The sequence below is a fragment of the Mercenaria mercenaria genome, unplaced genomic scaffold (assembly GCF_021730395.1).
Source record: "Mercenaria mercenaria strain notata unplaced genomic scaffold, MADL_Memer_1 contig_4847, whole genome shotgun sequence".
Taxonomy (NCBI): domain Eukaryota; kingdom Metazoa; phylum Mollusca; class Bivalvia; order Venerida; family Veneridae; genus Mercenaria; species Mercenaria mercenaria.
This window is the reverse complement of record NW_026463108.1, coordinates 442-23,168: the sequence shown is the minus strand read 5'-3', so window position 1 is coordinate 23,168 and position 22,727 is coordinate 442. Positions and strand designations below refer to the sequence as shown.

General features: G+C 36.5%; 2 protein-coding genes across 3 annotated transcripts in view; one reads left to right on the top strand and one right to left on the bottom strand.

Annotated features, from left to right (window-relative positions):
* LOC128546235 (inhibitor of apoptosis protein-like) overlaps nt 1–21,252 on the top strand; it is a 33,291-nt gene extending 12,039 nt beyond the window's left edge. For both annotated transcript variants that reach the window (XM_053535469.1, XM_053535468.1), the window contains exons 2-8: nt 14,273–14,533; nt 14,736–14,906; nt 15,070–15,206; nt 15,556–15,595; nt 15,747–15,881; nt 16,970–17,278; nt 17,814–21,252. In XM_053535469.1, coding sequence (XP_053391444.1) covers nt 14,305–14,533; nt 14,736–14,906; nt 15,070–15,206; nt 15,556–15,595; nt 15,747–15,881; nt 16,970–17,278; nt 17,814–18,079 — 1,287 coding nt within the window. In that variant the 5' untranslated portion in view covers nt 14,273–14,304 and the 3' untranslated portion in view covers nt 18,080–21,252. The remainder of the gene's footprint in view (nt 1–14,272; nt 14,534–14,735; nt 14,907–15,069; nt 15,207–15,555; nt 15,596–15,746; nt 15,882–16,969; nt 17,279–17,813) is intronic.
* Nucleotides 2,817–8,484, bottom strand: LOC123555971 (uncharacterized). Its single transcript, XM_053535470.1, has 2 exons — nt 6,879–8,484; nt 2,817–6,448 (listed from the first exon to the last, which is right to left on the bottom strand). The coding sequence occupies exons 1-2, from the start codon at nt 8,482–8,484 to the stop codon at nt 2,817–2,819; spliced, it is 5,238 nt and encodes a 1,745-aa protein (XP_053391445.1).
* Nucleotides 21,253–22,727: the final 1,475 nt, after the last annotated feature.

Below are 22,727 nucleotides of genomic sequence, written 5' to 3'. Positions count from 1 at the left end.
ATGTGGATCAACTGCAAAAATATTTTTGGTACTGTCGTATTTAAGGGTTATTTTAATGTAATTTTAAGGCCACATACATGTCAAGGTCAAAATGAACTTTTGAAAATGACTTCTAAGGTACTAAAGGAAGCAAAATAGTGCATTTGTTAATAATAAACTCAACAACTTTTCTAACTCCACACCTGTTTTTATTTCTTTTATCACCAATTTTTGACAGATTTGAATGATGTTCTGCACAACGTTTAATGACTATTTTATTATAGTAAAACATAAAAACGATCATAGCCTGAATCATATTCATTTAACCGTATGGGTAACAATTAGGTAACCCTTAAATTAAAAGTCACATAATTAGTAAATTCATCACAGCAGAAATTCAAGGTATCATATTCTGAATGTTCAACTATGTTTAGTTGAAATGGCACATCCGTCAATATTTTCAATATGAACATATTTATTTTATCTCAGGTTTGTAATGGCATTAATGACACCAATTAATGACAAAACTGTTAGTACTGCAGATGGCAGTACTTGGCACAAAGAGACCAGCACCAAGTTGCATCCATTCTGTGACGTTTTATTTTAGGTTACCTTATCTGAACTGTCGTGGCTTAATGAATGTACGCACAGTCGATATCGCTGTTATGTTTATTTAACTGAACTGGTTATTAAACAATGTGTCAAATTTTCATTCAAATCTGTCAAAATTTGGCAGAGATAAAAACAAAAGTCAGGTAGCAATAAAATTTGAATTTAAGCTTTGAACTGACTATCAAAAGATTATTTACATATTGTACATCTTTTAATAAATGTGTGCGAAAGGGAAAATATGGTTGGTTTTGAGGAGGAAGACTACATGAATTACATAGAAATATATATAAAAATTCTCACATAAACAGTTAAAATCACTTAACTGTCATGTATACATGACATACTAAGTATTTTAGCTCAATAAGGACAGAGCAGATCTAAGGATCGCGGGGTCGTGAGTTTGATCCCCAGGAGAGGTGTATGTTTTCCATGATGATTTGATAAAAGACATTGTCAGGAGTAATTTCGTCCTCCACTTCTGAATCATATGGAAAAGTTGGCAGTTACTTGCGGGGAAAAGGCTTATACTCAGAAACACTGATTAGGTTAATTGACCGCCGTTACATGACTGAAATACTGTTGAAAGTAAAATTTACATATATGGAATGCTTCTCCAGCTCCTAAAGAAATGATTTCAATACTGGTGATAATTCATTATATGATATATATTTATGTTAATTTGTCCACGCGGTGATTGTTAAATATGACCAGTTTAGAGGAATAACTGAAATATTGGTCACAATATAGGTGTACACAGAACATGTAAGGTAATAAACAAAACAGAACAGATCTGTAGGAATTCAACTGGTTACTCTATACACTATGTCTTTGATTTGCTGTAATTTCTTTCCCTTTTTTACTATCGGTCAGACATTTATCATCATACTTTATGCAATTGTAATTTAATTATTTATTTCTGAAAATTCAGCACGCTATTTCTTTTTCGAATCTTATAATTTTTGGCTTTGCTTCCACACTCTCACTTCCTGTTCAAAACAACAGTTGAAAACGAACCAGATCATAACAATTCACACATCTGACACTTAGTTTCAGATAGGATGTCCTTGATTACATTGTGAAAAGAAAACTAGTATCTTGGAACTGAAACATTAGTCATTCATATGTTTTACAAATTAAAATTTAAAAATAACTTTCTTCATGGTGAAAAGTCTGAGCACGAAGAAGAGATTTGAAATTCAAACCGATGGATTTATAATAAACAAATACTGTCAATTGAATATGTCAGGCAAAGACGTCTATAGCTTGTGCTCATATTTGTTTCATTTTATAACATCAGATTCCTTTGTGATACATTGATACGTTTGCTCTACCCGGTTCTATCACCAACCAAATACTCGGAAATCTAAAGGCGTTGTAACAGGAAAACAAACATGCTTACCCCTATATTCACAGTCATGAAGATAATACTAATAATATTCAATATACTTTCAAATTCACTGACAATTATTAAGCCTTTTTGAAGTTATGACATTGATAGAATCTAACATAAACAAACACTGGTAGTTACAAAATTGTAGATATTGAAAACACTTAAAGAGCGATTACCAGTCCTTATAATAGCCTAGTGTTAATGTGCAAAGAATTATTTTTTAGCTAATTCAAAAATATGAAGAGTACCATTTTCATGCTAATGGAATGAAAATAAAAACAACATAACATTTGCGGGTTATCTAATATCTATATTCAAACTTTGATATCGCTTAATTTTTGTACATAGATGGTTTGGGTTGGGTATGGGACACTAACACTAAAATGAATGTACAACACGTTGTGTCTGTTTTCTACTTCTATTCAACTCTTGTAACTATCATACATATATACAAACATAGGATATGACGTAGTAACGCAACACAGACGTTGGCGTCAAAGTGTTTCACGTCAACGTTATATACAAGTAAGCGCGCTATTTCCAACATACTGGGGGCCGCGAAATGATAAATCTCAGAAGTTTACATACTGTCATGAAATATTAAAGCTAAGATTTATGAAAGGTTGATTATTTCAAAAACTGAAATTATCAGTAAATTACTGCGTTACTTATTAAGTTAAAATATCGTCATGAAATCGATCATATTAATGTCTCTCATTTGATAACACTGATATTTAAGTTATTTAATATTTAAGCTCACAAAAAGAAATCTTAAGGTCTTAAAGTCTCTTTACAACAAATTTTCACATAAATGCACACTAAATCACTTTGTCTTTTACTGATACACACGGAGACACTTTGTTTCCAACGGATACAGTTTTATAATTGGTCTCACTGATATTCCACTATTCGATTTTACTTTGGCTGCACGAATCAGTCCATCTTTCCCATATATAAGTTCGTGTACCACACCTAATCTCCACCGCGCACGAGGTGTGTCATCATGGATCTGTATTACATCACCTACTGATATCGTCTGCTTATTGTTACCCGTCACTCGGTGATACTCGCGCAACGCCGTCAAATACTCGTGGCGCCATCGTTCCCGGAAGTGCTCGATTAGTTCCTTCTGGACCCTGGCTCGTCTAGTAATACTGGAACGGTTGCCAACTGCTGGATCTGATACCGATTCTATTGGTACATTCTTCGTCGGTAAACTCTTCACCTGCCGGCCGTATAATAAGTGTGCCGGCGTTAACGGTTGTGGATCTGAATCATCTGACGTCACGTATGTAATCGGTCGATCATTGAGTACAGCTTCTACTTCCGTGGTTATCGTTTGAAGTTCTTCTAAATTAATGCATCGACGCCCGAGAACTTTCTTTAGCGTGATCTTGGTTAAACCTATCAGGCGCTCCCACCACCCACCGTACCATGGGGCTCTAGCTGGGATGAAATACCATTGTGTTCCTTCTTGGTTGAGGGCTTCTTTCATGGACTGGGAATCGAATAATTGACGCAGATGCCTTGATGCTGCCTGGTATGTAGCTGCATTGTCAGAAACCATTATGTGTGGTAATGATTTCCTGCTGCAAAATCTTCTAAACGCTTGCATGAAGGAACTTTCAGTCAAATTCTGGACTACTTCTAAATGTAATGCTCTAGTAGAAGCGCACGTGAAAAGGCATATGTACGCTTTACTCATATTTCCACGTTGATCTTTTACATGTAGTGCACCGGTAAAATCCACTCCTGTTACCGTAAATGGGGCGCTGTCTTCTAGTCGAAATTTCGGTAGGGGTGGGGGATCTGGGGCTGGGTATGGTTTACCATTAATTCTTTTGCATGTCACACATTTTCGTATCTCTGTCTGGACACATCTGCGAATGGAAGGAATCCAGTACTTCTGACGTAAGTAAGTTATGGTAGCGTTCTCTCCCGTATGTAGATGGCGGGTATGGACGTCTCGAACAATCAGGCGTGTCAGTGTGTGTTTGGGGGGAAGTAAGTATGGGAACTTGGTAGCATATTCCAATGGGGCGTTTTGTATTCTCCCGCCACAACGTAAATCTCCTCTGTCGTCAAGAAATAGTTTCAACTGGCGCACTATGGGTAGTCTCTTCTCAGAGGTCTTCAGGCTGGATATTTCTCTGGCATATTCAGTGTGCTGGCAATTCTGTAGCCACTTGTGCTCTGCGTTCTGGAGTTCTATTACGTTTAAAGGGTCTCTTCGTCGTATGGTGACGGCCCTGCAGTTGTTTATAAATCTAAGAACGTATGCAGTGACTCGAATAAGTTTTCTATAGCTGTTGTACCTTGACAAGTCTATTAAAACGTGTAGACTGTCTTGAAGTAGACTGCGTGGAAACGGATGTTCATCTGTTTCTTGCGTCTCGTCTGTAAAGGTTGCCATGGTGATGGTGTCTGCCTGCATCCATACAGGCCACTGAGTTTGGTAAGTTAACCAGTCTGGACCATGCATCCATAGGTGATTGTTTATGAACTGGGATGCTGTGATACCTCTTGTGAGAAGGTCGGCTGGATTGTGTTTTGTGGGACAGTATTTCCACTTCCGGTTCTGGGTTAGGTCTCTTATCTCTGTAACTCTATTTTGGACGAATCTGTTTACCGGTCTCGAGGTGCTCAACCAGTGTAACACGATTTGACTGTCTGACCAAAATATCACATCTTGTATGTCTATCGCTTGTAGAATGTGTCTCGCTAAACGTGCTCCAATCACGGCTGCCATCAGTTCTAACTTTGGCAATGTGATTTTCTTCAAGGGTGCCACACGGGATTTTGCCATCACTAGAGTCGATTGTTGTCGTCTGCAAAGGTAAGCTGTCGCGCCGTAAGCTTGGATACTAGCATCAACAAAAACGTGTAGGATAGTATCATCTGCTGTTGGGTGTTTATCGTCTGTATCGTATGAATTGAAGAGGCAGCGGGGGATTCTCATTTCCATTACGTCATTTACGTCACGTGCAATATGGAGCCATTTCTTATAGATGCCGTCTGGTAAAACTTTATCCCACGTGTGCTTGCCTTTCCATAGATCTTGGAGTAGAATTTTCGCGCGTATTAATACTGGGCTTAGTAAGCCAAGTGGGTCGTATACTCGGGATGTAAACTGCAAAATAGTGCGTTTAGTCACATTTGGGGTTATTGGAATGTCTCTGTTCGGGTATGATATCTCATCTGTATTGGTAGTCCAAAGCATGCCTAGAATTTTTGTTATTTTGTCGCTGTCAAGGACACCTTCTTCTGTGGCGGCTACTTGTAAGCATTGACTGTTTGATGCCCATGATCTCAGGTTGAATCCTCCTTGTAGCATCAGATCCCTTGTGTCTCGAAAGTACCTCAAAACTTCATCTTCTGTTTGGAAACTCGATAATATGTTGTCTACGTATAAGTCTCTCTTCAGGAATCTGCTGACCCAGCTGTTGGCGTTGTTGTCAAGATGTTTGAGTAGTGTAGCACTGAGTTTAAATGGGGAGCAAGTTGCACCGAATAGAATGGCTTTGAATCGGTATGCTGATAACGGGCTATCTGGATTACTCGGATCACTCAACCATAAAAATCTTGTCACATCTCTGTCTTCTTTTTCTAGGCGTACATTCAGGAATGCTTTCTCTATATCTGTTGATACTGCGTAGTTTCCAAGTCGGAATCTTACTAGAATTTGTGATAGATCATTTAGTGAGGGTGGGGTGGAGTCAAGGCAGTCGTTCAAGCTTGGGGAATGAATTGATTCCCTACAACTACAATCATACACTATACGAATGGGCGTGGTGGAGGAATCTTTTCTGACTGCATGGTGGGGAGTATAGTTTACTTGCGGGGGTAGTTTCTCATTATCGTCAACTTTCTCAATGAAATCTCTTCTCTCTTGTTCTTGTAGTATCTCTGCATACTTCTCTAGAATCTGAGGTTCTCGGCGTAGTCGACTTATCAGGGATTCGGTTCTTCTCCTAGTTACTTCATAGTTTGTAGGGAGATGGGCGTGGTCTTCTTTCCAGGGTAGTTTAGCTTCATACTTTCCGTCGGTAAACTTAATAGCATTCTCTTGATATGACTGTAATTTATCTTTACCTTGGTCGTCTTCGGGAATTATTCCAATAGACTCTAGTTTCCAGAATCGGTCTATATCTGATGTCATCACATTTAGGGCAAAACAAGACTGTGTAATAACACTGGTTGTTTCAACTGGACCTGACAATAAATAACCAATGCTCGAACTTACGGCTGTAGGCCCGTTACCTCGAATCGTCTGGTTACCTACGATGCTCCAGTAATGGTCGGCTCCTATCAATAATGAAATATCAAACTGGTCTTCATCTATCATGGGATGTGCTAACTTCAGGTTTCTCAGGTGTGGTAAAGACAGGACAGAATTCGGAATATTCCGTAAGGGGACGGCAATTGTCGGAATGATCATCACTTGAAGTGGAATCTTGGCTCCAACATCTGTAAGTAAATATATAGAGGATAATTGTTGGTTTCGGTGTAATACCACGTTATAATTTCACCGAGTGGGCACCAAAAGTGATATTTTCACGAGTGGCGCAGCCACGAGTGAAAATAACAACTTTTGGTGTTCACGAGTGAAATTACCGTGATATTACATCGATACCAACAATTTTTCTGTTTATTTTATGTCTAGAACTCTACTTTTGTTTTGTTTATTTCAATAAAATGTCGAAATTTGCGGGAAATTTTATCAGGAAGCATCGCAAAGATGACGTCATTTTAACGACGTCATCGTCATATTGTTTCCGGCTTTCAGTACGCTCGGTAAACTTTTTGACGTTAATCCGGGTATCAGATTTGATAATTTTCACTGAGTGGCCAGTGAGTTTATCAGGATATAATTCACCGTTATATTTCGATAAACCACCGAAAAACATAAAATAAATGGTTGTAGTATCTAGGTGTCTCTGATTCTGTGATGTGTCTCCGAAAGTTGCTAAACTGATGGCTGTGCTACCACTGGGTTTGACTTTTAGTGTTTGAGCGAGCTTCTCCGATATGAATGAACGCTGAGCCCCTTCATCAAACAAAATATTCGCTTGGGCGTAATTATCTCCAGCACAAACTTCTGCAACGGCGGTCTTCAGTAAAACTTCTGGTCGGGGTTCAAACGCAGAATGCAAAATGGCTGCCTCAGACTGGCTGGCTGGCTGACTTGCTGCAATAAGTTGTACTGCGTTGCTTGTGCCAATATTTTCCTTGGTATCCGTACCATTTTCACAAATGCTAGTGTGGTGTTTTCTTTTACATTTCAGACATCGAAAGTTCGAACGGCAGTTTACCACTTGGTGGTTTTTCAAACAGTTAAAGCACAAACGTTTCTTCTTAATAATGTCTTTACGGGCTTTCACATCAGGGACCTTTGAACAGTGGTTGGCATGGTGATTTTCTTTGCAGTGAATACACTGTTTCTGATCACTGCGCGCAATGTATGCTGGTTTCTGTCTACTTCCGGTTTTGGATTTGGACTGTGCGTTTGTGAAAAAAGATGCTGTAGGTGCATAGTAATCTGCTGCTTCTTGGGCCTGCCCCGCTTCCATGATATTCAACTCACGGTATAACGCTTTCCGTAAATCTTCCAAATGCCAATTATCACTACCATGTTCTCGCGCTAAATTCTTGCGTACATCCGACGGAAGTTTATTAATTATCACTGGCACTAATAGAGTTCCGTACGTACTCTGGCACTGACCAAGCGACTCTAACCATCGAACATAAGCCTCTAATTTGTCTGTGTAATTCCTCATGCTCTGAAGCGTATTACTTGGGGCTGGTAAATTAAGCAAAGCTTGTATGTATGCATGAATTATTTTATGAGACTGTCCAAATCTCTCTTTCAACAAATCAATCGCTTGAATGTAGTTTGCGTGTGTAAGGGCAAATCCTTGAATAACTTGGGCTGCACTGCCTTCAAGCTGCGTCTTCAAATAGCTAAATTTCTGCACTTCAGTTAAGTTTGGATTCAAATGTACTGTAGATTCGTAAGAGTCCCAAAAACTTTGCCACTCAAGGATATCACCACTGAAAACCGGAAGTGATAATTTTGGAAGTCTCTGATAAAGTGAAGCATTTGAAAAAGACCTACTCACATTTTGGCTTGCAGCTTGATTTACCTCTGATTCTGTTGGCCTGTTCGCGTTGTTTCCGTTGTCGTCTGGGCTTTGGGTCGTCTGCTCGTCTTCTCCGCTGGTCGAATTTTTGCTCAAGTCCTCGAAATATCGTAGTTTGACTTCAATACCCAAACAAAACTCCTCTGCGTTCACAATTTCATCTTCGATCTCCGCCACTTCTGTAGCTTCTAGAATCTTCTCATTAAGTGATTTAATTACTTCTAGCTTCTGCGATGTCGCATCGATAATCGTGTTGAATTCTATCCAATTCGCATTCTCCTTCGCCGCTTCGATTTTTGCTAACTGATTCGAAATAACTCTATAATGTCCCTCTCGGATCGAACGCAACTTCTCTATTTTCATGTTTGTTTCGTCACGGCACCAATTTGGGTTGGGTATGGGACACTAACACTAAAATGAATGTACAACACGTTGTGTCTGTTTTCTACTTCTATTCAACTCTTGTAACTATCATACATATATACAAACATAGGATATGACGTAGTAACGCAACACAGACGTTGGCGTCAAAGTGTTTCACGTCAACGTTATATACAAGTAAGCGCGCTATTTCCAACAGATGGTATTTCTAAACGCCCATACATTCCTGAAATTACTAGAGCACATGCGTAAACCACTGGAATAGATTTTTAATTGACAGCATAGACCATTTCAGGTAATGCTCGAGAGAATTTGCGCATTTCATACTATCTCACAAACAGACTTAATCAAACTGAGTTTGCTATTTTACGTCCTTGAGTTCTATGCTTCCGAAAGAATCTTTAGATCTGTCAATAGCTGTTACAGTCAAACTATGTTCGCTAGTGCTCGACGGGACAAGCAAAATGTGTTCGAGATATCAGTAGTACAAACCAACGTGAAGTACACATTATATAGACCTGACGATGAGTCCGAGCTTCGAGTAAACGAAGTTTAACAGTACCAGTCTTATAATACGCGCCATAGATTTTTTCTACCTGTACTGTTCATACAGACAATAATACAGGCAATCAACTAGCCTTTTTAAAAAGTGTTAGCCTGAAAATGGAAGTATTAGAAGATCAAACATGAAAATGATAGTTTTTATAAATGAACAAAATATCAGAGCGTACGAAAAATTAAGCTCATTCTATAGAAATAATTTTAGTCGTTTTGAATTTTGCCAGTCTCAAATGCAATAAATCTACACAAAGTAATTTATTTACTTCTCAGATTCATAATTATCAACGAAAAATTACAAGTTTATATTAAAAGGTAGCAAAATGGCGAAAATCTGACGTTTATAACAAAAATGCACTTATTGACCTTTGACCTTGTGCTGTGACCTTACTATGACTCTTAGAAGGCGACAACCCCCATGAAACGTTCCCAGCTTTTATAAAGTTAACAATGAACATGGCTGTCGGGCATTAACAAAAATGCCATCAAAGGCAATTTCTAGGCCACTTTTCTGGATATATACGGGCAGACTAGGTGGGGGGGGGGGGGGGGGGGGGGGGGGGGCATATAGATTTGCCCTTGTCCGTCAGTCCGTCCTTCCGTCCGTCCGTCCTTCCGAGAATGTTGTGTCGCGCGTTGCTCCAAAAGTATTTGACGTAGAGTCACAAAAATTTACAGGAATGTTGGTCAGCATGTGTAGTTGTACGCGTGGGGTTTTGCGTCCGGATTCATTCAGTTGTGTAGTAGTTATGGTCCCTGACTTAGTAAAAAATTGGTCATTTTAATGTTGTGTCGCACGTAGCTCCAAAAGTATTTGACCTGGAGTCACCAAAGTTTACAGGAATGTTGGTCAGCATGTGCAGTTGTGCAACTGGGGTTTCGCGTCTGGATTCACTCAGACATGTAGGAGTAACTGCCCCTTACTTAGTTAAAAATTGATCATTTTAATGTTGTGTCCAATCTATACCCTATGTCCGGTATCGATAATATTACAACCAGTTTGAAAAAATCTCTAAAATAGACTTGCATTTGTCACTGTCACATGAAACAAGAGAAAAATTACAAAAGTTGAAATTCTGTGACATTTTTTTTTATTATCAGTCTAGTGGCCAGTCTAGGTAAGACTTACTGGACAAATATGATGCACCGCACATATCTTACTGATCAGCGGACTAAGGGAAGAAGGAATTGCCATAAAATACAGTTTTATGCTTATTCAAAAGACTCACATTAATTGTATACCATATGAAGATAGAGATTTTTTAGGACCAAAGATGGAGTTAAAGTGAAACAGGCTATTCGATCGTTCTGAGCTCGTGCGAATGAAGTTGGATGTACCATAAAACTTTATAATGCATGCATCCAAAGTTTGTTTTTTTTATTCGTAAGAGCTTTTTTTTTTTTTTTAAAATATTTTACAGCTATAATTCCAGTAACTTTATGCTGCCTTAAGATAAATTTATGATGTTAAGATTACTTTTGAAAATAGTGATGTGTTCGTAAAGAATAAAAAAAAAATCAAAAACTATATATTTTTCATGCATTTTTGGCTAAATAATTCTGTACTCAGACAGAGTGGAAAGCAAATGTGTATCATTGTTGGAATCTTTCAACAAGTGAATAAATGAATGATAAAATCATGTATATGGTTAGTTTTATTTCTGAAGATAGGATCTGCAGATATGATAGCCATGCAGTGGTTTCTTAGACCATAGTTAGGTAAGCCATTGCCACTGATCATATCAATTTGTACGTTGTCTCAATAAACAGCTTTTGATTAACTAATGTCTATTAAATGGTCATAAAACTACATGCATTGATTAGGGGAAACCAGAGAAACTCTGGGCAGAAAGTACAAACTGCCTCTCACCAATGTCGGTTCGAGCCTCACTCGGAGGTTTTAGTTCTTCATGTGAGGAAACCCTCAACTTTGCTTTCGGACGGCTGGTGGTTCTGGTGCCCACCCGTGATGAAGTAATGCACGGAGGGGTACCTGGGATTTTCCACCACCATCAAAACTTGAAAGTCGCCATATGACCTATAATTGTATCGGTGCGACGTTAAACTTAAAAAAGCAACTGTACTATGATGCGTTAATATGTACGCCAATAATTAAATTTCAGCACACAATCCATGCGCTTCAACAAAAAAGGAGGAAACGTTATAGTGCGCTTTATTCGACCTGGCGGGCCGGAGTTAAACTGGCTTATGCAAATAATGGTAATCTTAAAAAACGAGCAAAATAGGTAGAGCTACAGTGGTAACAGTGTAAGGTAGATGGCCAGTGAATAAGAAATCAGGTTGCCGAATATACTACATATCCTGCACAATAACGCAATGGACCGTCGCTAAACCCCACCAGCCAGGTCGATTAAAATGCCAATTTAAAAAATAACATTTTATCCACTTACTTTTACGATTTACCCGGCACTGATATTTCTACATGTATCGATGCTCTGCAAGTGTTTAGAATTTGGATACGAAATAATGAATCATTATGATGTCTGCCTACTGTATTTTTAGCTTGTCTGATTTTTGAAAAAATAATCTACGAGGTATTGCCGTTGCTTGATCGTCGGCGTCGGCGTTTGTTAGATTTTTAAATTAGGTCTGGTGTTTCTCATAAACTTGAACAGCTACAGCTTTGAATCTTTGCACACTTTTTTTATCATTATTAGCTGACTATGTAGGCCAAGAACCATAAGTCTGATTTGCATTGTATTAGAATTATTGTGGTTATTTCTCACAAATAACCACTTTTATTCTAGCGAAACGGTGTTACAGTCTTGTCTTGTCACTTAATTGAGTTCAATTAAAGCTGACGATTCCAAATGACAAGTAGGGTGTTCTCTGTGCTTACGGAAAGTGCCGATTTTTGTTTTTCAAGACAAGCACGCGCGATGACGTCACAATTGCCTCTTTCCGCAAGGTCATAAATGGACGAACAGGAAAAATATTAGAATTATGACCCATTTTGTACTAATAAAAATTGATTTTCTTAGTAAAATTTGATTTACTATGGAATGATATTTAGGTAAATATTACACAATGCTTGCTGACTGTTACAATTTACTCACTGACACTCCCATTGTGCTTACTGGTATAGTAATCATGGCATGCATGCTGGCACCTTTAACATGCTTGTTGACAATGATACCATGCGTGCTGACAATGATACCATGCGTGCTGGAAGTTACAACTTCTTTGCTGCTTAGACCCTGATGTCTATATCATAATTTCATTTGGCAAAATGACAGTACCGTGTACCGTATTGGAATATTTCAACATGCCGGGACTGTATATAAGCAACATTGCACAGTTACAATGCTCACAGAAGAAAATACACGATGTGACCACACAATATGAAAGATGCAATCAGCCACTAAGCAAGTTGAAAGTAAGCATAATGCAAAGTGCAACATTGCACGTCACATTTTGATACCAGGGGGCGCAAGTTCGTAGTTTTCACGAAAGGTAACGGGAATATCCGGCCTATAACGGATTTTAATTAGCTCTTGGCTAAACCATTTGCTATCAGTTATAAATTATTAGCAATCTGCAAAATTCTGTCCTTAACAGCCAGTTTAATTTGTGAAATCTCAGGAATTTCAAACTGTAAGTCTTCCATTTATATAACACGTCACTTGTAAATAAACGCAACATTAAAACTAAAGTTAAGACAAATGGCGATTTGCAAAAAGGGGAAGTAACTATTGTTAGACCTCTATACATATTCGGATATCCTCGATAATCTTCCCGGCAAATAATTATTCAAAGTACGGAAAAACACGGCCACTTGTACATAGCGCCACCTGTTATCAAAATGTGTCATATACTTTTGAAAGACATTATGCTTACTCCTATTTTGCCTAGTGCCTGATTACATTTTCCTTACTGGTTGATCACTTCGTGAATTTTGTTCTTTGATGCATTACAGATTAACCAGTATAACCATAGCATGTTGAAATATTCCAATACGGTACACGGCACTGTCATTTTGCCAAATGAAATTATGATATAGACATCAGGGTCTAAGCAGCAAAGAAGTTGTAACTTCCAGCACGCATGGTATCATTGTCAGTAAGCATGGTATCATTGTTAACAAGCGTGGTATCATTGTCAACAAGCGTGTTAAAGGTGCCAGCATGCATGCAATAATTACTGTACCAGTAAGCACAATGGGAGTGTCAGTGAGTAAATTGTAACAGTCAGCAAGCATTGTGTAATATTTACCTAAATATCATTCCATAATTTTCTTTGTTAAAATTTTTTGTTTAGGTCCGCTTTTCCCCAAAAATGATAACACTTTACACATTTGTTTATCATCATCAGATGAGTTAGTAAATTAAGAACCATTACTCTGACCTGCATTTTGTCAGAACTATGGCCGTTTTTGTACTTAAACCAGTATTTCTTGGCTGATTTTTGTTTAAGTTCACTTTTCTCGAATACATGTACTTACGAACTATAGCTTTGAGTAAAAAGGCCAAGAACTATAATTCTTTTATTACATATTGTCCAGCATTTGTAGACGAGCGGTGGCAACAACAGGCGGTGCTCTTGTTTTCATCTTTACAACTTGCATAACATTCCAAGCTTATGTCAACAAGCCACATAATTAAACGCAATTTGACTTGCAGAATTTACGCAGTTATCATTTTTTGTTTAAAAATTTAAAGCGGAAAAGCAAACCACGCCTCCGGATCAGAGCAGTGAACCCAATACGCCAGTGGCAATATAATTAAACCCAGGAAGGTACTAACCAGATAAAATGCCGCGCCTTATTTGCCAGACATGTGCCTTTCAGTATTAGACCATTCTGAAACTATAGTCTTTTATATATACTAGTAGTAAGTAATTATCCAGATGAGGCACACCCTTCTAATAGTGAAGCAGTTGAGCCTCTCACGGCAGTAGCCCGTATTGGAATTCAAAGAAATAAACCATTGATGCAAATAATTGACAGAATAGTAGACGGACAAAGAGTTCCTGCTGAGATAACAATGCGTTATGACTGTATTATGAAATTATTCGTTTCTGCACCTAACGAGCAGTCCTGAAAGAATATATAACTATATATGCGGACAATGGTGACGAAGTTGTGTGTTATAAAATTACTGTTGCGCGTGCAGAAAAAGTAATTGGCGTGAAGATGATAACGCTATGGATATACACAGACAGTTAAATCCTAACTGCAATTTTCTACTTCCAGATTCAGAGGTTAACGTTCCAATTGGATTAGGTATGCCGAATTTTCTGCCAGATAATGCCAGCCAAACGACGCCACCGCAGCTCAGGAATGAGAACTCGACCGAAACAACAGCTACCTGTAACGAAGTATCTCAAAGTCCGTCTCAAACGAGTACTGGTACCAGTTCAGCTGGAAGCACCAACATACAAAACAGTACTGAACTTAGCACACCAAATCCGTCCGACGACGGTATTTTAACGCCAACATCACACGATATTGCAGGTATATGAATTCCGTAAACATTTATGGTCGTTAACCAATTATTTCTACATACACTACATAAAGAATCAGATATAGTATTAATAGTGATCGCTTGTAAGCAGGGTAGCAAACATTTGTAAATTCGTAACATCAAAATTTACATTCAGTAAGGTTTATTGCAATTAAAATGTTACAGATGTTGTTTTTTTTCTTGAATTTAAAGGAGCAAATAAATCTACTGTGCCAAAATACCCAAAATATACCAGTAAAACTGTGCGTGTTACTAGCTTTAACGACTGCGGTGATATTGTTATTCCACCTGACAGTTTAGCTGACTCTGGGTTTTTCTACGCTGGTTTTGGAGACTGTGTGAGATGCTTCCAGTGTGGTGTAGGTAAGTAGCTGTAATTAAATTTGCGGTTAGATAAAATGATCATTGCCTTTGAAAATGTTTTGATGTTTTCTTTTCGGTGATAAACATTTGATCTTTTTAAGGAAAAATATACATTATCTCCACTCCTATTTGTTATTCCTATAACTGTACAATAAATTCACAGGTCTTCGGCACTGGTCTGAAGAAGACGATCAATGGATAGAACATTCCAGATGGTCAAAAGATTGTGCCTTTGTAAGACAAATGAGAAGTCAGGAGTTTGTGAATCTTGTGCAGATGGCGGTACAATACTCGCAGAACGTAAGTTTTAGACACCCGACAATGATTTTTATCATTTTTAGAATTGATTTGAAAGATACAACTAATTTTCATTGACAAAAACCCCTGACTTTTTTTTCTTGTATATTCCATTTTGAAAATAAAACAAAAGCAGATTTTCTAAGTTGGTTGTTATTCGATATCATAGATTAATATTTCACCGGAAGAGATGGATAAGTTTAATGACGAGCACCTTTGTCAGGGATCAAATGGTCACATTTAGCATTATATTAAGAATTGTGTTATTTCATTATTGGGTACAACCCCTCTACAAATCTCATCAATAAAGTACATGTAGATATAACTTAGGATTGTTTGTCTTTTTCTCTAGCAAACTGAAAATGAACAGACGTCAGAGGAGAATACTACAGGTATGTTATCATTATAAATCACTTAAAATATATAGTATTCATAATGTTACTTTAATATATGACAGTAAATAGGTTAAGTAAATAAGAACAATTTAAATTATTTAGAAGTGACATTTCAGATCCAGTATTTTTATCCATACTTCTTTATCAGGCACGAATCAAGAAGCTCCAGACAGTGATGATATAGAGAATCTGATGCATACCAACGCTGCTCAAAGTGTTTTAGAAATGGGCTACGATCAAAACATCATACGAAGAGCTATACGGGCCATCAGGGAAACAAACGGTACCAGTCAATGTTTTATTGTTTGGCAGTTGAAAATAAAAATAAATGTCAATGATTCTGTGAGCTTCAGTAGCAGACTTTCAAAAGAGAAATCTGCACTTTTATCTGTATTAAGATCAACATGTCATCCAAATTAATAGTAACGTTAGAACTGGAAATATGTAGGGTCAGTCTTAGCTCGTCAGACTGTAAAATATCTAGGAAGTATTCAGTGTTGGCGTTGATTTAGAATTTTGTTTAAGTCCACTTTTTATTTGCAACTGTAAGAGTTTCAGCTTTGAAGATGAGTATGTAAGTCATGAACCATAACTCTGACTTGCACTTTGCCGGCATTAGTGTCCCTTTTATACTTGTTTTATACTTTTATGCATTTATTTAAATACGGCCTTACCTCTCTTAATGACACCCCCAAGGAATAAACACCTCTCTACGGAGACATCTTCCCCATTAGATAAAAAGCTTAGTAAATTAACCTCTCCAGAACAACAAAACATATTTGAAGTCTTCTCAATGGTGTTCGCTATAGAGAAGTTATATTCTGTCTTCCATATTGTAAAACTGTCACCCCTTTCAGCATAGTAAATTTAAATTTCTTTGTAAAATTATTTGTTTAGAGCCACTTTACTTGATTTATAGCTTTAGAACTTTATACATTTTTTTATTATTAGTATGTAACAAGACCAAAAAAGGTAACTGTTTTACATAATGGCTTATGTAAAACACCTCACAAATAGCGTTGGCACCCTGAGGCGGTGCTCATGTTATAAAGCTTGTCTAGAATTGTGTCCCTTAACCTTTAGTCTGCAAAGTTCTAAAATGGACTGGTCCATCATTCAATTTGGGCAATACCATGTATTATTAGAAGGCGTGTTCACTGAAAATTTACTGACTGAATAGCGGACAGTGCAGATCATGATCAGTCTGCACAGGCGTGCATGCTGATCTTGGCCTGCATTGGTGGCAAAGGCAGAATATCACTTGCCGCCAGTATGCTATCGGTTAAAATGTTATGATGTACTGTTAAATACTTTATTTCAACGAAGATGAAAGAAGCAGTGGTGAGGTTTAATGATTGTTCTGCGTTTTAGATCATGAAGACCTGACTGCAATCAGTTTGATGGAAAAGATATTTGCATTAGAGGAAGCTGATAATTCTGCGAACAGTAATGAGCACATGGAACCACTGCAACAAAGTCTCACGTCACAGTCTTCGCAAGCCAGATCTGAGTTACCAACTGTTGGAACGAATGCAGATAACCATACTACACGAAGCCAAAGACCTACAGAAGTAAACATTCCAGCATCGTCAAACGCCCCAATGGCACAAACAGCGGCTAGAGACGACATGGCCTTTGTATCAACGCATTCCGGCGGACCGGAATTGACCAGGGCTCGAAGTATGTAGTATAATTTATTTTCAAGATATGTTATGCACATCTTTCACTAAAAAAAGTATCATTAGATATTAACTAAAAATGTAGAAAACCTCATCTAATGTATTTAACTTGACTACATATAAAACTATTTAAACTATGTATGTTTAAATTATCATTTCACAATTAAATATGCTTTAGTAACTGTCATTTATTTCAAGACCTGCCATTTAGTGGAAATATAATAGTATTCATTCTTTGGCTAATACTATACCTTAACATATAATCCTGTTCAGGCACACACCAGTGTAGTACATGATGTGTAATAGTTGTTCATCTTCTCACTTTGAGCGTAAGATCCTTTTATTTCTGTAAGACAGATTTAAGAAATATGTCAATGCTTTAGTGTTTGCTAACCGAGATACGTTTTCCATATATTACTTCCGCGTCCAAAGAGACTAGCTAAAGGGAAAAAAAAGTTTACTGTATTATTTGCTGTATTTCTGTGTATACTTTCCAATAACAACGTGTTTTATGATAACCATCATTTTGCTTGTAGGTCATGTCGACCCCTCTACTGACCGCTCGGTACGAAGGACATCTGGAAAGTTATCTACCAGTGTGAAAAAATGTGATCTAATCCGTGAGAACCAACGTTTGCGATACCAAACCTACTGCATAAATTGTAGGGCAGTACTTCGAGATGTGTTATTCTTAAGCTGCCCGGATCCGCATCTAGTGCTTTGCCATAACTGTTTTATGTACTTTGACAGATGCCCCATTTGTAATACAACAGTTAAAGCTCTGATCAATGTGGAGAGATGAAACATTATTCATTATCTATTACGTATGTGTAATACAGGTTTGTTCGCTGAATAGATCTCTTCCATATTTGTATCATTAGAAAAGAAAGGGACAGAAAGAAGTCATTTTATTCGAGATTTTGCTTACAGTTAGCATTGGTGTTTAGATATATTAAATTCAAATCGTCCAATATAAGAAACGGATAATTTCAAGAATGTCTTCCTTCCGCTTTTTTCCTAGAAATAAGACAACTACAAATCGGAATATCTTCTTTCATAACCATTCATGAAACATAATGTCTTCATGGAAATATTCCGTTCCTGTCTTCCATGTAAGAAAATTTGTATGTCTTCAGTACATATATCAATTACAATTGAAATGTTTGTCTTTTAAAATGGGCTGGGGCCATAATTGGTGCAATGGTTAATATTTGTAGATATCACACGGTGTCACGTCATGTAAAAGTCAACCTCTTAGTTTGTTAAGAATTTTTCAATTTAAACAATTTATTAGTGACGAGTCGTGGATATTTTGAAGAGTCGTAGATATTTTGAAAACTAAGTTGTTTATTTAGAAAATCCACTTTTTGTCTTCAAGGTATAGGTTGCTGGTCAAGAGTTGAAAAGAGTTGACCAGTTTTAGCAAATTGAGGAAGATCGTTGTTTACCTTAGCAATATCTTCCATTTTTTAAATATAGAGTAAGCGATACAATTTTAAGACATGGTACACAATTTTGTTTGAACTTATAGATGAAGCATCCAATCAATGAATATATAACATTTCTTTTACCATTATTTACAGAAGACCATATTAGAACTTTTTCTCAATTTATTTCATACCCGTAATGTTTTTGAATATGAGTTGAATAGAGGCTCTATACTCTATGGTCATTAATTATTGTAGAAACGAGTTTGTTACAGAATTGTTGATTTGTCTCAAGTTGAAAGTCTTTCAACTTCATTTCTCTAGTCCTTTGTAAGTTTGTAGCTCGAAAGTCAGTAAAAAGTGAGTACTCTGAAAGTGACTAGTAGTACAAACCTGTTGACACACGATTTTTGCAACATATTCTTATGAATAACCAAGAAAATGTGCAGAAGGTAGTAAATCGTTGCAACGCTTTTGAAATAATGTAGAAAATTTACATTCTTCTTGCATTTCTGCCAATATCTAACTTTTCTTTTCACCCACTTTATCAGTTTTCAGTGTCACATACACTTGATGGAAATGAACCTATCGAAAAATATCACCTAATTTGTGGGCGAGTAGCTTTAAACTCGGAAATTCCCCATTGATTGCAACCATTTCTTTGGCACAATGATACTTTTCGTATTTATAGAAAACATCATAGAAAGCAAGGCTACCAGTTTTGTCTTCAAAACCTGGATTTAAAAACATATTTGGCCAGTCGCAAAATGAAACGTCTATCAACTCAAAGTTGATAATTATGATATATTAGTTACATAGTGCGAAGGTACATTGTATTTCAATGTTTGTATATTCGAATGTGTTGCGGGTTCAACACAAACACTTTATCAGTTTGATAAAGGTTTTAATATCGTGCAATTATTCTGGGTCATTTTATGGTTACGTGTGACATTTCACGACAGTTTATTCAGTAAAATCTTCAAAATATTGAACTTATTTATTGCATTTAGATAGCATATAATATGCTTCTGAAAGATATTTCTACAAATTTTATTGAACAAAACTAGAGATAATTTCCAGTACCTATATTTTTTACTTATTCTGTACACTATACCTGTTTGAGATAATTGTTAAAATTACCTCAAAGACAGATTTCAAAAATTTTGTGACATTGTTCCCTCAAGTTTGTAGTACTGTATTAAATGCTGTAATTTTGTTTGGGCGTAGGGGTTACACCTAAAGTTAAGCCTAGTCACAAATTTAATGACCTGTATAAGAAATACTATAAGTCTTGTATGTGTATTAATGAAATGTTATAGAGCTAGCCATGAGTAACGCAAGCCAGAACATACATTGTCTGTGTCTGGTCAAAGAAGTATAAAATATTTATTTTTATAGCTCTTTGGTCTAGTATTTGAGGGCATATCTCTATAGTCATTGTTATATACTTACAAATTTTTATTTTATACATTTATTTTTTTTTCTATATTTTTATACAAATGCCGTCGTAGGACGCGGGTGAAATACTATTACACATTGTTTCTAGCATTACTTTGTACAAATGTGCTCAGTTTAGTAAAATACTAGAAAAATACTCATTGATTTACATTGGCTCCTTTAACAGCTTTGCACATTATAACTATGTTTTGTTCCTTTGAAATGTATACTTGAAATATAAAACAAATATACTGTATTCCAGATTTAACTTTAAGAAATATTGTATTGTACTTATGCCACATTTGAAGCAGCTGGTGTTTTATTGATGGATCTTTTAGCACCGTTGTCAAAATATGTCTCATTGCAAAGTACCAAATATATCACGTCAAAATTGTTTTAATTTATATAGTTACAATCTCTTGTAATTGCTTTTCAATTGTATAATTTATCTCTAACCTTCATTCTTTTTTTAATGATGTACTTTCTTCTAATTAGAAATGTATCTGATTCTCGAATCAATAGTATTTTTCACATTATGTTACTAAAACTGGTATACTTTGATGTAAGCAATAAATGTGATTTGCAGCAAGGTGGAGATTTGACGTAAGTTATAATATTACCTTGATGATAAATCTTAGCTAATTTATGTAATATTCATACGAAGGTCATTCAATATTTGAACATTTGTCACATATTTTGATACCTACCAAAATGATACGAAACTAATGTTTTTGGCATCATAATACTAGTATTAAAAGTGGTCAGATATTAAAATGTCAGTTTATACTGAAAGTATAACCACTTTATTCATGTTACGAAACGTTACAGTTTTAAAACTATGCATTATGAAAAATAAATGTTTATTTCAAGTAAAAGAACGACTGATAAATTTTAGAGGTGAAAATCTTGAAAAAAGTAGGTTCATTTAAGCAGATTGGTTGGTTGTAAATCGACGACTGTCTCAAGTTCTTGAATGACCATCGTATTAACATATTAGTTTCTTGCTTTGTTTGACAATGTTATATATCACGTGCTTAAACGTTAATGTTATATACATGGTATCATAATATTGTACGTTGTTATGCAGCTGAGAAAATAAAATACGAGAAAGGAAATTTGCATTGTGATTTTAGCTTACCTGAACCAAATATTCGGAGTGAGATATTAGTATAGGTGGGTGGTTCAGCGTCTATCGTCCATCATCTGGCATCCCCATTTTAGAAGTCTCAATTTTGGCTCAGTCATAATGAAACTTAGTCAGAATTGTTTTTCTTAATACAATACCGTATTGGACGAATTGTACACAGAATAATCTGGAGTCAAAAAACTAGGTCACTAGGTCACACCATTGAAAAAAAAAAACCTTGTTAAAGCCTTCCGAACTCTTTAGAGATCACGTTATCTATTTGATTTACATAAACCCTTATGACCCTTTTTGCCTTTACGAAATCTAGGTCATGTTTGAAGTAGGTTATCTGAGTTCAGAAAGTAGATCACTATGTAAATTTATAGAGAAACGTTGTTGACACTCTGTAAGCCATATGTTCTACTTGACTATATGAACCTTAAAAATAATATCAAACTGGATTGTGCAGGGTCAAAAGGTATGCCTTTGTGTAAAATCATAGGAAAACTTGAAAACAGTCTAAGAGATCACAATTCTCGCCAAATGATAATAAAACTTAAGCAGATAGTTTATCCTAATATAATCACAGAGTTGCGAAACTGAATCACTTTTTGTAAAAACAAATAGGTTTTCAAGTCAAATCATAGAAAATTATTATTAACATTCTAGGTGTCTTCTAAATTTAATAGCAGAATGTTTTTCCCATTGAAATCACAGAAGAGTTCGAAACTGAATAATATTTGGTCAACAAAGTAGGTTTTTTAGTCAAATCATAAATTTTTTTTAACATTCTAGATGTAATATTTTCTAATTGATCTAGGATGAAGTAGCACGTCACTAGGTCATAGGATAGGAATTTTCCACATTGTCTATATGAGACCTGGCCAAAATGCTTGCTTTTATGCATTCTATACCAAGAATGAACCTAATTCATCTAGGGCTAAAAAAGGTCACTAGATAAAAAAATAGAACACCCTTACTAAATTACTAGACGTCATATTTTCCACTTGATTTATATGAACCTTTGTCATAATCTTTAACACTGGCGGGGTTGAATAATAGGTCAAATAATAATACGTCAGTTAAAAAATAGTGTTAACACTACATGTATATATGTTCGTCATGTGGGTCCTACCAAATCTTTGTCACTAAGTCAAAACATAACTAATCTTGTTAAAACTCTAGAGGACATATTCAAATCACTTGCCCCTCACAGATGTGGGTTCGAGCCTCACTCGGGGTGTTGAATTTCTTCATGTGGGGAAGCCATTCAGCTGGCTTACGGAAGGTCGGTGGTTCCCCCTTACGTGCCCGCCGTGATGAAATAATTTAAGACGGAGCACCTGGAGTTTTCCCCCACCATCAAAGCTAGAATGTTGCCGTATGACCTGAACTCTGTCGGTGCGACGTTAATCCCAACAAACAAAAAGTAGAGGCCATATTTTGTAACTGATCTACAT